The 16,635-nt window shown below is 40.4% G+C and overlaps 1 protein-coding gene across 1 annotated transcript in view; it reads right to left on the bottom strand.

The window, feature by feature from the left end:
• The window catches only part of BRCA1 (BRCA1 DNA repair associated), a 156,138-nt gene that overhangs the window by 126,498 nt on the left and 13,005 nt on the right, over positions 1-16,635 (bottom strand). Inside the window, exons 3-5 of the mRNA XM_073683619.1 lie at positions 7,652-7,705; positions 7,315-7,395; positions 2,089-2,177 (exon numbers count right to left, since the gene is read on the bottom strand). Of these exons, the coding sequence (XP_073539720.1) occupies positions 2,089-2,177; positions 7,315-7,395; positions 7,652-7,705 (224 nt within the window). The remainder of the gene's footprint in view (positions 1-2,088; positions 2,178-7,314; positions 7,396-7,651; positions 7,706-16,635) is intronic.

Below are 16,635 nucleotides of genomic sequence, written 5' to 3'. Positions count from 1 at the left end.
AGAAAATGTGCAATCTGCATTCAAACAAAATTTCACAGGTGCATAAGTATGGGCACCTCACCAGAAAAGTGACATTAATATTTAGTAGATCCTCCTTTTGCAAAAATAACAGCCTCTAGTTGCTTCCTGTAGCTTTTAATGATTTCCTGGATGAAGGTATTTTTGACCATTCCTCTTTACAAAACAATTCCAGTTCAGCAAAGTTTGATGGTCGCCGAGCATGGACAGCCCTCTTCAAATGATCCCACAGATGTTTAATGATATTCAGGTCTGGGGACTGGGATGGCCATTCCAGAACATTGTAATTGTTCCTCTGCATGAATGCCTGAGTAGATTTGGAGCAGTGTTTTGGATCATTGTCTTGCTGAAAGATCCATCCCCTGCGTAACTTCAACTTTGTCACTGATTCTTGAACATTATTGTCAAGAATCTGCTGATACTGAGTGGAATCCATGCGTCCCTCAACTTTAACAAGATTCCCGGTGCCGGCATTGGCCACACAGCCCCAAAGCATGATGGAACCTCCACCAAATTTTACTGTGGGTAGCAAGTGTTTTTCTTGGAATGCTGTGTTTTTTTGCCGCCATGCATAACGCCTTTTTGTATGACCAAACAACTCAATCTTGGTTTAATCAGTCCACAGGACCTTCTTCCAAAAGGAAATTGGCTTCTCCAAATGTGCTTTTGCATACCTCAGCCGACTCTGTTTGTGGCGTGCTTGCAGAAACGGCTTCTTTCGCATCACTCTCCCATACAGCTTCTCCTTGTGCAAAGTGCGTTGAATAGTTGACCGATGCACAGTGACACCATCTGCAGCAAGTTGATGCTGCAGCTCTCTGGAGGTGGTCTGAGGATTGTCCTTGACTGATCTCACCATTCTTCTTCTCTGCCTTTCTGATGTTTTTCTTGGCCTGCCACTTCTGGCCTTAACAAGAACTGTCCCTGTGTTCTTCCATTTCCTTACTATGTTCCTCACAGTGGAAACTGACAGGTTAAATCTCTGAGACAGCTTTTTGTATCTTTCCCCCGAACAACTATGTTGAATAATCTTTGTTTTCAGATCATTTGACAGTTGTTTTGAGGAGTCCATGATGCCACTCTTCAGAGGAGATTCAAACAGGAGAACAACTTGCAAGTGGCCACTTTAAGTAGCTTTTCTCATGATTGCATACACCTGGCTATGAAGTTCAAAGCTCAATGAGGTTACAAAACCAAAAAAAGTGCTTTAGTAAGTCAGTAAAAAGTAGGTAGGAGAATTTAAAACAAGAAAATGATAAGGGTGCCCATACTTATGCACCTGTCAAATTTTGTTTGAATGCAGATTGCACATTTTCTGTTAGTACAATAAACCTCATTTCAAGGCAGAAACATTACTGTGTCCAACAGTTATTACATATATCAAACTGAAATAGCTGTTGCAAAAACACCAATTTTTATAAAACAATAAGCTTAAGATTAATAGGGGTGCCCAAACTTTTTCATATAACTGTATAAACGGATGGTGACCTTTAACACTTTCAGAGCAAGAATGAATGTGTCGCATGGATTTATGTCATTCTACATCAACTAAGGAATGTGCTTCTCAGACTCTCAGACCTGTGAGGCCATCACAACACTGGACCTAGTCACAGGACAATAAAACCTTCACACTCCTTATCCATTAACTGCTAAAATATTTATAGCCAGAACTGTTTATCTCTTCCATAATAACTCTGCTTTTCATCACCTGTCTTACCTATTGCATTTTTTGTGTGTCTTATTGTGTATAAATATGTGACTCTTCAGATTTTGTGGTATACTATGCCTGATGAAGAGACCCGAGTAGTCTCGAAAGCTTGCAATTTGTTAACATCTTTTCAGTTAGCCATTAAAAATGTATCAACCACTGAGGACTCTCAAATCTAAATATTTTTCTTAAGCATATGTCTGGAACCATATTGTGGATTAAAAAAAAAAATTAAAACCAAGATACTCAGCGGAGCAACAGGAATGAAATATGAGCAACAACTAGCCACTTTTGACCTTATGACATTTCCTGTTTAACCCTTGGACCCAATTTTGTGTCACAGACAATAAAGTTCAACTTACATTTATACCCAGAGTCCAGCTCAAAAGCATTTATAATTTTCAGGAGACCATCAACCAGAAGCTTGAACCTTGGACTATCCTGGAGACTTCTGTAAAAATAAATAAATATATGTATTTAAATCTATTTCTGCACATACATATATGTTGTTTTTATTTTATTTTTTTAACAGTGGTGCTTGAAAGTTTGTAAACCCTTTAGAATTTTCTGCACAAACTGAAACTGCATCAAATTGGTCAAAAAAGGGAGCCAAATGAGTCCAAGGAGTCAAAATTATCAAACTGAGCAATTCATTTTATTGAAAAAAATTACTGTAATTATCACGTTTGTGAGTGGAAAAAATGTGAACCTTTAGTTCACAAAAAAAATTAGCAGATATGATTTGAAGCTTAAATTACACTTTGTTTTTCTAATTATATAGGATGACAATCAGGTGTGAGTGAGCAACACGTTTTATTTAAAGAACAAGGATCAAGTCTGATTTTCACAACATGCTTGTGAAAGTGTATCATTGCACAAACAAAAGGAGATTTCTAAGGAGCTCAGAAAGAGTTGTTGATGCTCAACAGGTTGGAAAAAATGACAAAATCATCTCTGAAGAGTTTGGACTCTACCATTCCACAGTCAAACAGAGTATGTACAAATGAAGAAAATTCAAGATCAATATTAACTTCATCAGGAGTGGTCAACCAACAAAGATCACTCCAAGAGAAAGGGGTTTAATAGTCTGCGAAGTTACAAAGGAACTCGAGGTAACCTCTAAGCAACTAATGGCTAATGTTAGTGTTCATGAGTGTGCACGATAGGACTGCAAAAAGAAAGCCACTGGCTCTCCAAAAAGAATATTGCTGCCCATCTGCAATTTGCTATGGCTCATTTGTACAAGTTAGAAGACTGCTAGAACAACGTTTTGCGGACAGATAAAAAAAAAAAAAAAAAAAAAAAAAGAGCTTTTTAATTTAAATAACAAGCGTTGTGTTTGTAGAAATAAATACACTGCATTAAAGCATAAAAACCACATACCATCTGTGAATAATGGTGGTGGTACTATCATGGTTTGGACCTGTTTCGCTGCATCTGGGCCAGGACAGCTTGCCATCATTCATGGAACAATAAGAATTTGCTAATTAAAATTCGGAATTGAAAGAAAAATGTCAGGATCATGAGCTGAATCTCAAAAGAATGTGGATCATGCAGCAAAACAACGAGCCAATGCACAAAAATCGTTTTACAAAACAATGTACCGGGGTTGTCCGGTCAAAAGTGATAAGTCTGCAGTCACCCTGGATTATGAATCCCCCAACGCATGCACTGTGCGCTGCGGGGATTCACTTGTATGAGACCCGGGACCAGAGGATATGTATACGTTATACATACCCCTGGCCATTCAGAACCGCCTCGCTCCATAAACTTGTATTGAGCAAGGCCATGCCGCATCTATTGACGCAGATGGCCAGTGGGCGCGTCCGACTAGAAAGTGCGGCCTAGCTCAATACAACTCCATGGAGAGCGAGGCTGTGCCCACTGGGCGGGGGTATGTATAACACATACATACCCTCCGGTCTCGGGTCTGAACCCCGGCGGATCCACGCAGCGCACAGTGCCTGCGCTGGGGGGATTCTTAAGTCTGCAGTTACACAGAGTAACTGCAGACTTATCACTTTTGACCAGACAACCCCTTTAAAGAAGAATGAATTTAAAGTTTTGGAATGGCCAAGTCAAAGTCCTCATCTTAATCCTATAGAAATGTAGTAGAAGAATCTGAAGCGTGCAGTTCGTGGGATAAAAAAAAAACACCAACATAATAGAGCTGAAGCTTATTTATAGGGAGGAATGGACTACAATTCCTCCAAGCCAATATGCAGGACTAATCAAACAATTACCAGAAACGTTATTGCTGCACCAAGGGGTTACACCAGATACTCAAAGCAAAGATTCACATACTTTTGCCACTCACAGACATGATATTTGTCATTTTTCATTGAGGAAAATGATCCAAGTTATTATAATGCTTGTTTTATTTGGTTCCTTGTATCTACATTTAGGACTTTTGTGACAATCTAATGGAGTTTAAGGTAAAATTTATGCAGAAATATGTAAAATTCTGAAGGGTCCACAATATTACACAACAGTAAAGTTAAGAAATATTTGGGCAGTGACAAAAGCTTTGGCATTTTAGCCATTTACCAAAACATGTTCAAGATACAGTTATATAATCAATGTGGGCTTAAAGTGCAGAATCTCAGTTTTAATTTGAGGGTATTCACATCCTAATTGGAGTAAGGGTTTAGGAATTACAACTCTTTAACCCCTTTCTGACGTGTGTTGTAATAGTACGGCACACGTCGGGTCCCTCCCTTTAGTGCGGGTCTGGAGCGGAGCCTGCACCTTTTCGGGCACATGACAGCTGATCTGATCCAGCCAAGCTCTAACAGCGGCATTTAACTTGCGCTTAACAGCTGTCGGCGCTCATCGCAAGTGAACATTTCTGCTACACACAGGCGATCATCAATCAGACAATTGCAGCTTCAAGTCTCCCATGGAGACTATTGAAGTATGCAAGAAGTAAAAGAAAAAAAAAAAGGTTTTTAAAAATATATATAAAAGTTTAAAATCACCACCCCCCTTTCGCCCCATTCAAAATAAAATAAAAAATAAAAAAAAATAACACACATACACGGTATCACCGCGTTCAGAATCGCCTGATCTATCAATATAAAAAAAGAATTAATCCAATCGGTAAACGGCGTAACGAGAAAAAAAACAGCTCAAAACGCCAGAATTACGTTTTTTTGGTCGCCACTACATTGCAATAAAATGCAGAGGTGATCAAATCATCGTATCTACCCCAAAATGGTATGAATAAAAACGTCAAATCAGCCCGCAAAAAATAAGCCCTTACCTGGCCCCAGATCCCAAAAAATGGAGACGGGTCTTGGAAAATTACGTCATTTTTATTTCACAAACTTTGGATTTGTTTTTTTTCTTCACCACTTAAATAAAAAAGAGCTTATACATGTTTGGTATTTACGAACTCGTAATGACCCAATGACCTGGAGAATCATAAAAGCAGGTCAGTTTTAGCATTCAGTGAACATGGTTAAAAAAAAAAAAAAAAACTATGGAATTGCACTTTTTTGCAATTTCACCGCACTTGGAATTTTCGTTCCAGTTTTCCAGTACGCAATATGTAAAACCAATGGTGTCGTTCAAAAGTACAACTTGTCCCGCAAAAAATAAGCCCTCACATGGCCACATTGACCAAAAAATAAAAAAATTATGGCTCTGGGAAGAAGGGGAGCTAAAAACTTAAACGGAAAAACGGAAAATGGCCCAGTCATGAAGGGGTTAATATTTAGCAGCCTCTTTTAAGATAATTGTCCAAAAAAAAAAAAAAAAGTTTTTTAATGGGCTGCATGGGCTATTTCTAGGTCATTAATTAAGCAGGAAAAAGTTCTGGAGCTGACTCCAGGTATGGCATTTGCATTTGGAAGCTGCTGCTGTGAACACACAACATGCAGTTAAAGGAGATCTGAATGAGAAAGAAACAGACCACCATTAGGCTGAAAAAAAGGAATAAATCCATCAGAGACATAATGGAAATGTTAGGATTGGCTAAATCAATAGTTTGGTACATTCTAAACATTTAAAACAAAAAAATGATGAGCACACTGGTGAGTTAGGGTTCACAACAAGGTGCAAACCATTAATCAGCCTTTAAAATAGAAAGGTCAGATTAGACTTTGTCAAAAAAAATCTTAAGAAGCCAGCTCAGTTCAGTAAGGGCATTCTTTGGACAAATGAAACCAAGACCAACCTGTAAAAGAATGATGAGAAGAACAAAGTATTGAGAAGGCTTGAAATGGCTCATGATCCAAAGCACACCACATCCTCTGTAAAACATGGTGGAAGCAGTGTGATGGCATGGGCATGCATGGCTGCCAGTGGCACTGGGTGACTAGTGTTTATTGATGATGTGACTGAAGACCGAACCAGCCAAATGAATCTTGTACAGGGCTATACCGTCTGCTCAGATTCAACAAAATGCAGCAAGGTTGATTGGACGGCGCCGTCCAGATAGACAATGACCCAAAACATATTGCAAAAGCAACCCAGGAAATTTTTTTTACACAAAAAAGTGGAATATTCTGCAATGGTCGTCTCATATCACCAGAAGAAGAATTTCTAAACTACTGAAGGTTCTAATGAGCATTGTTGGGGCTATAATCCAGAAGTGGAAAAAAAACATAATTTCAGCTTAAAACCGGCCACGACAGGTGCTCCCCACAAGAGTTAAGACAGAGGAGGAGTGAAAAGAATCATCAGAAGAGTTGTCCAAGAACCAGTGACTACCTGTGAAGAGCTGTAGAAAGTCCTGGAATTCGCAGGTACAATTGTTTCAAAGAAAACAATAAGTAATGCACTCAACCTCCATGGCCTGAACGCACCCTAATCACGCAAGACTCCATTGCTGAACAAAAAGCATGTTCAAGCGCATTTAAAGTTTGTTCAACAACATTTAGACAAGCCGGTGAAATACTGGGAGAATATAGTCTGGTCAGATAAGACCAAAATTGAAAATTTTTGAATGCCATAATACATAATTGCACGCTGTTAGAATTCAGAAGTCTGCATTCACAGTGACTTAATACCTTCACCACAAGTTCAGACAACCCCTTTACCAAGGTGTGTTCTTCCAGCCTCCATCTGCATACCATATCACCATGTAAGGTTTGGTGCACATGGCGTCTGTGCACCTAGCCACAGTATATGTTTGGAAGCTTTTCCAGATGTATATTGTAATGACACCACAGGCGACCATTCTCACTGAAGGAGTGTTCTTTCAGCTTCTCTTTGGCTGGCATGCTCCTGCTTACCGTTTAACTGTATAGAAAAGCACAGCAGTTTGCACTTTCCAAAAGAGAGGAACACTGCAAAGAAATGTATGGTGGACAGATGACACTGAGTACTGAGCACAGAGCAGTGTGAATTCAGCCTAAATAGGTGCAGCAGAGATGCTTTCCAAAACAAAGTAAGTGCTTTGGTTTTTTTTCTCAGAGAGCATATATTGTGGACAAACGCCTAGGCATCCATCCTGACTGTGGCCACCGACAGGCGTATACCTTTTAAGTGTTTGCACCTGACAGTGGCCATAAATGTAATGCATCCCTAGAATTACAGACACAAATAGGACTTAGACAGTAGATTAGGAGTTTGCAACAATTTACCTTTTAGTAACTTCTTTCTTGCACATAGGACACTGGGCCCGGCCTTTCTTCTTCTTGCTAAGAAGTTGCAGCATGCAAAACCTGGAAGTGGAGAATCAAAAGGTACAAGAAGTTACTTCAGCAGATGTTCTACACAAATGAATGCACTAGAATTTATATAATAATGATATATTCTGACAAGTCTGGGCACTTTATGGGGTTTTTTCCCATTAAGACAAGGAAGGTGGGCCAGACGTGAACACACCTGAATTTTGACAAGCAAAGCAAGAAATTAAACGGTGCTATAAATGGGATTTCACAGGGTATTCAGTGGCTAAGAGGTTTACATGTGGCATACCTGCAAAATATATGATCACATCTGGTGGCTACAGGCTCCTTCATTAGATCCAAGCTGTTAAAAAAAATAAGACATTTTTCTCTTGGTCAAAAAGGATTAGCACTGACCCAAATCTACACGACAACTAGAAAGTGTAATTTCAGCAAAGAAATGTTGTATTTTAGAATTGTGCAGGGAAAAAAAAAAAAAATTAAAGAGGAGTCCAAGACTAAAGCTTTTAAATTTTGGGTTTCTATTTTTAAGACATTATTAAAAGGGGTTTTCCAACCGAATGCATTTTTTTTTCCTTAAAACAAAAACCAAAAAAAAGGATGATGATTGTGAAATACTTTCCTCAGTCTCTATGATCCCAAATCCAATAAGGTCATTTTTTTTTCAACATGAAAACAGGTTTTAAAGAGATTATCCAACACTATAGTTTACATTTATTTAAAGAGAAACTGTCACTAAGTTTTTGCCGCCTAACAACAGTGCGGAATAATGTAGAGGCAGAGAATCAGATGCCAGTCATATGTCACTTACTAGGCTGCTTGCTGTAGTTTTGATAAATTAAATCAGCAGGATATTATCACTAGAGGATTAGTAAACCGGATGCAATGTAGACCTCCATATTCATGAGCTCATTATAACCCCACCCTCTGCCACTGATTGGCAGCTTTCTGCCTATGCACAGTGTACACAGAGAGCTGCCAATCAGTTTTATACACAGCTCCAACATTCTAAGGAGTGGTGGATCTACAGCCGATAAGTTATCAAACCTGCAGTAAACAGCCAAACAAGTGATAGATCACTGGAATCAGGGTCTCTGCCACTACATAGTGTTGCTCTGAAATGGAGACGGAAAAACCTGGTGACAGATTCCTTTATTTACACAAGTTTATAATGATATAATATTTGTTTCTGTCTCTTTTCACACAGATCCAATGAGGCCATGCGGACATGGCTGGAGGGTGGTGAACAGAAACCATCAGGAAACCATGCACCATAGGCAGTAATCAGAAATGGTAGATACCAGTGTAGATTTAAATACATAATGGCAGCTGCTGGTTAGGAGCAATACTTCAAGAAAAAAAACAGAAAGGCTTAGATAATCGCTCTGTGTATGGAAGTAGAAAAAAAAGAAGGTGGTGGGGCAAGTGGAGGGTCAAGGGTTGGATTAGGTCCTGCAGACTGAGACCACACACCACAATATGACCAATTAGCAAGTGTATCGAGAACATAGTAAGAGTATGTGCCTGGAATCTACGACAAACATTAAAATGCCAAAATAACTTTACTGTGCATGTTCCTTCTTAGGTCACTTCTTTGAATTGCTTCAGGGTTAGGAAACCATGCAGCAGTTAAAAGAAATACCACGTTCCTTCTTCGGGCAACTTCGTATGGAAACCACAAGTTCTATATACCGTATTTTTCGAACTGTTAGAAGCATTTTTCCCCCAAATTTGGGGGAAAATGGGGGTGTGTCTTAGAGACCAAATGAAGCTTACCAGGGGGCGGCGGCAGGAGTCGAGCAATACTGCGGGCCCTGGGAGGAGAGAAGGGCATGTTCGGAGGCGCGACGTTGCGGGGCTATGCTGCGAGTCCCATCCCAGGCTGGTAGAAAGGGGTGTTCGGCGGTGCGGGGGCTCCGCTGACATTTTGTGAAAGCCTGGGGCCTCCGCACTTACATGCTTTCAATGCGGCAGTCTCCAGGAAAATGGCTGCTGGAGACTATGCACGTGCAGATTGAGATCTCGGCACCAAGATCTACACTCCCGAGAGCTTAATCTGCACATGTTCCACCTCCAGCGGCCATTTCCCCCTCATTTGTGGCATTAAATTTTTTCCCCTAGATTCCTCCTGAAAATTTGGGGTGCCTCTTATGGTCCAAAAAATACAGTACTTGAATATATAGTGCAAAGACAGTGTGTACATGCCCCAAGGGTTCTTTTCCAAGGTAAGATTTAATTTCTGTCCATAATAGGTGCCTATCAATAATATAACAAATGGTTTAAAGAGTTACCCATTGCTTTATTGGTTTTTTTTTTATGTTGTTGAGAACACCATATGCAAGTTGTCAAATTGCCGTTTGGTTGATGACTCCAGACACTTCACAGCACCTTGTGTAACTGGAGTGGTTCATTTCTACTTACGGAAATCACCTTTAGGGGGATGGGTAATGGTGGAAGTGCAATGTGCTGTTGGGCACGTCCTTCCGCCCACACCCCTCTTCCACCAATACTAATGAAAAGGTATAGGTAGGCTGTATGGATCATAACAGATATACACCTGATGAAGGCTAGACAGACGAAACGCATTGTGTTTGTTTTATTACGTTTTTTAAATTTGTCACATGTTATCTAGCAAATTTTTGCTAGGTTTTTAAAATTAAAAATCTCAATCCACCTATACCTCTAGATCCTCAATGCATCCGAGTTGAAGCTTCTTATAGCCTAGTCTTCGGTTTCTTTGTTCCAAACCTTTTATATACAGTTATATGAAAAAGTTTGGGCACCCCTATTAATCTTAAGCTTAATGTTTTATAAAAATTGGTGGTTTTGCAACAGCTATTACAGTTTGATATATGTAATAACTGTTGGACACAGTAATGTTTCTGCCTTGAAATGAGGTTTATTGTACTAACAAAAAATGTGCAATCTGCATTCAAACAAAATTTGACAGGTGCATAAGTATGGGCACCTCACCAGAAAAGTGACATTAATATTTAGTAGATCCTCCTTTTGCAAAAATAACAGCCTCTAGTCGCTTCCTGTAGCTTTTAATGAGTTCCTGGATCCTGGATGAAGGTATTTTTGACCATTCCTCTTTACAAAACAATTCCAGTTCAGTTAAGTTTGATGGTCGCCGAGCATGGACAGCCCTCTTCAAATGATCCCACAGATGTTCAATGATATTCAGGTCTGGGGACTGGGATGGCCATTCCAGAACATTGTAATTGTTCCTCTGCATGAATGCCTGAGTAGATTTGGAGCGGTGTTTTGGATCATTGTCTTGCTGAAAGATCCATCCCCTGCGTAAATTCAACTTTGTCACTGATTCTTGAACATTATTGTCAAGAATCTGCTGATACTGAGTGGAATCCATGCGTCCCTTAACTTTAACAAGATTCCCGGTGCCGGCATTGGCCACACAGCCCCAAAGCATGATGGAACCTCCACCACACTTTACTGTGGGTAGCAAGTGTTTTTCTTGGAATGCTGTGTTTTTTTGCCGCCACGCATAACGCCTTTTTGTATGACCAAACAACTCAATCTTGGTTTCATCAGTCCACAGGACCTTCTTCCAAAAAGAAATTGGCTTCTCCAAATGTGCTTTTGCATACCTCAGCCGACTCTGTTTGTGGCGTGCTTGCAGAAACGGCTTCTTTCGCATCAGTCTCCCATACAGCTTCTCCTTGTGCAAAGTGCGTTGTATAGTTGACCGATGCACAGTGACACCATCTGCAGCAAGTTGATGCTGCAGCTCTCTGGAGGTCATCTGAGGATTGTCCTTGACTGATCTCACCATTCTTCATCTCTGCCTTTTTGATGCTTTTCTTGGCCTGCCACTTCTGGCCTTAACAAGAACTGTCCCTGTGTTCTTCCATTTCCTTACTATGTTCCTCACAGTGGAAACTGACAGGTTAAATCTCTGAGACAGCTTTTTGTATCCTTCCCCTGAACAACTATGTTGAATAATCTTTGTTTTCAGATCATTTGACAGTTGTTTTGAGGAGTCCATGATGCCACTCTTCAGAGGAGATTCAAACAGGAGAACAACTTGCAAGTGGCCACTTTAAGTAGCTTTTCTCATGATTGCATACACCTGGCTATGAAGTTCAAAGCTCAATGAGGTTACAAAACCAAAAAAAGTGCTTTAGTAAGTCAGTAAAAAGTAGGTAGGAGTATTTAAAACAAGAAAATGATAAGGGTGCCCATACTTATGCACCTGTCAAATTTTGTTTGAATGCAGATTGCACATTTTCTGTTAGTACAATAAACCTCATTTCAAGGCAGAAACATTACTGTGTCCAACAGTTATTACATATATCAAACTGAAATAGCTGTTGCAAAAACACCAATTTTTATAAAACATTAAGCTTAAGATTAATAGGGGTGCCCAAACTTTTTCATATAACTGTATGTCCTGTTCCAGCATAAGCTTTAGGCCAGGGAAGTCGCTCTCTACCTCTATACCTGTTTCACCATCAAATTATTGCATTACTTTAATGGGGGCTGAGCTGCAGTATCCAAAGAAAAAACAGGTTTTGCACACAGTGCAATTACAGATGTGCCAGGTATTAGATGATCTGTGGGGGTGCCTGTGACAGACCCTTAAAGCTAAGCCAGTCATTGGTATATCAGAACCAGACTAACCTTGCCCAGTTTCAAGTTACGGTTCAAATTTGTATGAAATGAAATTTAAAAATGGTAAATCATACAAAAGAACAAAATGATAGCGATATTATGCAAATAATGCAGACTACATCGCCCATGTACGCTCTATACATGTGGTACTTACTTTTTTTCATCTATTGGAAGACCCAAAATCGCCAAAAAATAACCTTCAAGTGAAAAGGGTCAATATCCAATGTATAAATTCTATAGCACGGAATAAGTAAATGCCCTGCTCCTGATTTCTGTAGCTGACATGCCCATTTAAAGTTGCCAAACTGAAGTCAATGAGGCCTGTAATGACCCCCGAAATCATTCTGCTCAAATTTAATTAAATTTCGGCTGAATAAAAAGCGAGTTGGGATATTAGACTGATATGTTACAAGACTGCGAGCGCTGCTTCTACCGAGCGCTGACATCAGTTGTCTATTCTGAAGCAATATGAGGAAAACAAGTCTATTTAACTTTCAGAAATCAATCATGCCTTGGAAACCTTTCTTTTTACATGGCCACCTTTGATAACATCTGAGAAATAGGCACACAAAATAATCTCTTGCTGGCTTTCTGACAAAATGTTGGCTCCGGGAAACATCTCATAAGTAAATGCCATTTCATCAATATATGTTCCTGGGAGATTGTACTGGAAAGCTATTTGTCTTGTACACAAGCTCCAGTGGCTGGGACTGCTGCATGGAGAACAGAGGCGGAATATCAAAGAGATGGGACCACCGAGCAGAATAGGGAGAAAGCTAATTACCAGAACAGCAGCATCACTGGGGGACGAAATACTGACCACTAGAAAGTACAAGAAAATACTGAGCCAAAAGGAGGAAACAAATGGAGGCAGGAGGAACAGAACACAGACAGGCACACAATGAACTGGAGGAGTTTAGCTGCAAAACTGCCTCAAGGAAACATTTCATCTTGTTACAACTCAAGACATAAAGCTGTCTGAGTAAGAAATAGCGAAGAAGAAGACGTGAAGTGTTTATTATACTAGGTTTAAGGGGGACCCCGGGGTCCCAACAAGAGATCCCGTGACTTCCTCATGATAAAATATGAGTAAATGTGGACAAAAAGAGAAATATATTGTGACTGCATCATTTGTAAAACAGCGCTATACAAAGGGAGATTATGTTTGGCTTTCTATACTGACATGTCGCAAGGCTCTTTAAGCCCTTCTCGACATAGGACCTACTGGTACATTGCATGTTAGGTGCCTATGTATGGACCATATCTGGAGGATATTAAGCACCAATCATTGTTAAACCCTTAAAAGCCGCTGTCAATCTCTGACAACAGCATTTATAGCGCGTAGTCCAGGTGGCACGATGTTCTGCGCGCCCTATGGCAGGCTTTCCCTCCTCAACACAATCACGGGTCGTCGATACATTGTCATGGGGTCGAGAGCCTTCTGAAAACCCCCATGGCTGCTATGTCAGTGCTCTTGTGAAGTCCAGCTACAGGTTTGACTCATAGGAGAATATCATTTAGCTATATTCTTCAATATGGCAGTGTCACAGTATATAGAACAAGAGATCAAAGGCTATCCCCGGATTAGACCTTCATCGGATCCTCTAATCACGTCTTCCCGGGCACGATTGGCATCCTCCATAGAGGCAGCGTCTTAGTAGGACTGCTGGAAATGTTGTACATGCGCAATGTGCCAGAAGTTCTAACAAGACGGGGATGGCAACAAGGATGCCAATCATGCCCATATAACATTGTTGTGCCGCTTAAAGACCTTATTAGAATACCGGTCGTGGCATACATAACACCCATGATAGTGGTCTTGGACAGTTAGGAGACCTGACTGGTTTCCTATAAGCATTTAATATATCAGAAAACCTATTTAATGTATGATACCAGATGTCAGCCTGGAAGAGCCCACAACAGGGTCATATTCTCACGTTGTGTTGCTGCAAAAATAAGACAGGGCTTTCTGAGGGGTAGGGCCAATTATATCAGGCCCTTTTATTGTTCAGAATTCTGCTCAATATCCGGCAGCTGAGTGAAACTTGTTGGGGGTGCCAAATGTTACTAGAAAGTTGGATCTGAGAAGTATAGAGGACATGCAACTCTCCTTTTGTCTGCAAATACCAACAGCAAGACCTGAGCAGCACTGTGACATGGTTGTCCATGAAGTGGTCCATATGGGCAGTGCGGTGCGATCCCAGGCTGCTGCTGCAGCCCTTGCCACACTGTACATATGGGGCCTCTGATGAGATCGAACTCCTCAACTGCAGCCCAGGATAATGCATATGTATTGCCTCTCTTCCCCTGAAATTCTGGGGGTAGATGAGAATTATAGATGTAGGTAACACCGCCGAACTTCAGCCTCAACCCTAGTGACAGAAGGCGCAGCTGGTATTTCACTAGTTCATCTTCTTGTTATGGGATTACCGTACATGCTGCTGCAAGGGTATCAGTGCTACCACAAAATCTTTGCAGCTAATCAGTCATTTCAGATAACATCTCAGGAAAAGTCATCATAGGTGTGCATAAGGAATTAACACTATTCCTGACCACTAAATGACTCGTATCCTACATTTGTCACCAATTGTCCAGTGTGTTGCACAGACAGAAGCAGCAGCATGGCAGGCATTATACAGCATGACTAAGCAGTGTAGATGTGAATCCAGTTATAGAAGAAACAATCTTTTACTGGAAAGCTGTTGCTGGATCGGTATGTGTGCGTCCCTGCCTGTGTATCACTCTCCCTCCCTATGGAGTATAACAGGCTGTGTAGCTTGACACCTCAATGTGCTGGCAATCCATCTTGCTTTGACTAAGACAAATGGGAGATGTTTTTCAGAGCGGATGATGAAATCAGAAGCAGGGGGAGAAAAAGAAGTGGCTGATAACTGGAAAGAGAGAAGCAGATTTCTCTAATAAGATATATATTCAATATTCACCTGTACTATTTACTTTTTAAAGGATATATGTTTTATCAATGTTATATAAATTTATACATCTGGGGTTGAGAGGGGGGAAAGCAGAGTTGAAAATCAATACTGATCAGGTTATAAAGCCTAAAGAAAACAGAATAAAAACGCTCCAGGAAAATCGGGTGTGCTGACATGTCAGCTTATATAGTGAGGGACCTAGCCCTATGCTCACATGTGAGGACAGGAAGCAGCGATTATAATTATTGTTGCGCGATGTCAGCGAGGACTTACAGCATTTGTAGCTCGAGGATATGATTATTCCAGATCCTTAAACAAGAAGTTGGAATCAAAGTCATAAATCCTAAGACAGGTCTTACAGCACACAAGTATGTATTACGTACCTTGTTCCATCCCACAGCACTTGGATTAATAAAGAGAAACGTGTTTGTGCCAGTCTGGTTGGAAACAAATCACGAAAACTAATGTCGGGGGAATTTGCAAGTTCTGATGATTAAACAAATTAGAAATTCTGGAGGACAAGGACTGAAAATGATGCTAAAAAGTTCCCCATGGGAATGACACGCATTTATGCAGTCATGAGGTTTCACTTTTATTTCATAACACTATTTATATACGAAAACGCACATTATATATACACAGGGTGGGCCATTTATATGGATACACCTAAATTAAATGGGAATGGTTGGTGATATCAACTTCCTGTTTGTGGCACATTAGTATATGGGAGGGGGAAACCTTTTCCAGATGGGTGGTGACCATGGCGGCCATTTTGGAACCAACTTTATTTTTTTTCATGGGAAGAGAGTCATGTGCACATCAAACTTATTGAGAATTTCATAAGAAAAACAATGGTGTGCTTGGTTTTAACGTAACTTTATTCTTTCATGAGTTTTTTTACAAGTTTATGACCACTTATAAAATGTGTTCAAAGTGCTGCCCATTGTGTTGGATCGTCAATGCAACCCTCTTCTCCCACTCTTGACACACTGATAGCAACACCGCAGAAGAAATGCTAGCACAGGCTTCCAGTATCTGTTTCAGATGCTGCACATCTCGTATATTCACAGCATAGACAATGGCCTTCAGATGACCCCAAAGATAAAAGTCTAAGGGGGTCAGATCAGGAGACCTTGGTGGCCATTCAATTGGCCCACGATGACCAATCCACTTTCCAGGAAACTGTTCATGTAGGAATGCTCAGACCTGACACCCATAATGTGGTGGTGCACCATCTTGTTGGAAAAACTCAGGGAACGTGCCATCTTCAGTGCATAGAGAGGGCAACACATCATCAAGTAGCAATTTCAGATATCCTGTGGCATTGAGGTTTCAATTGATGAAGAATGGCCCCACTATCTTGCGAAGAGAAGTTGCTCTTAGAGGTTTAAATACCATTCTTTATTCTTGGCAGCATTCTTAAGGAAAAGTTTGAGTGAGCCCACTCCATGGATGAAAAGCAACCACATACATGAATGGTCTCAGGATGCTTTACCACTGACATGACACTTTTCTTCTCGGGATAATCATTCTACCAGATGTCACAAACAGTCTGAAGGGGGCTTCATGAGAGAAAATAACCCTAGTTCTCTTGAGTCAAATCTCTGTACTTCCTGCAAAGTTATTTTCCCAGATGAAGCTCCATCCGACTTTTTAGGACATCTGGAAGAATGGTAGTGAGAAGAAAAGATGAGCACTATTATAA

This window comes from Phyllobates terribilis, unplaced genomic scaffold (assembly GCF_046119375.1).
Source record: "Phyllobates terribilis strain yellow unplaced genomic scaffold, ASM4611937v1 Scaffold_5__5_contigs__length_657084704, whole genome shotgun sequence".
Taxonomy (NCBI): domain Eukaryota; kingdom Metazoa; phylum Chordata; class Amphibia; order Anura; family Dendrobatidae; genus Phyllobates; species Phyllobates terribilis.
The sequence above is the reverse complement of the archived record's forward strand: the minus strand, read 5'-3'. Positions and strand labels throughout refer to the sequence as shown.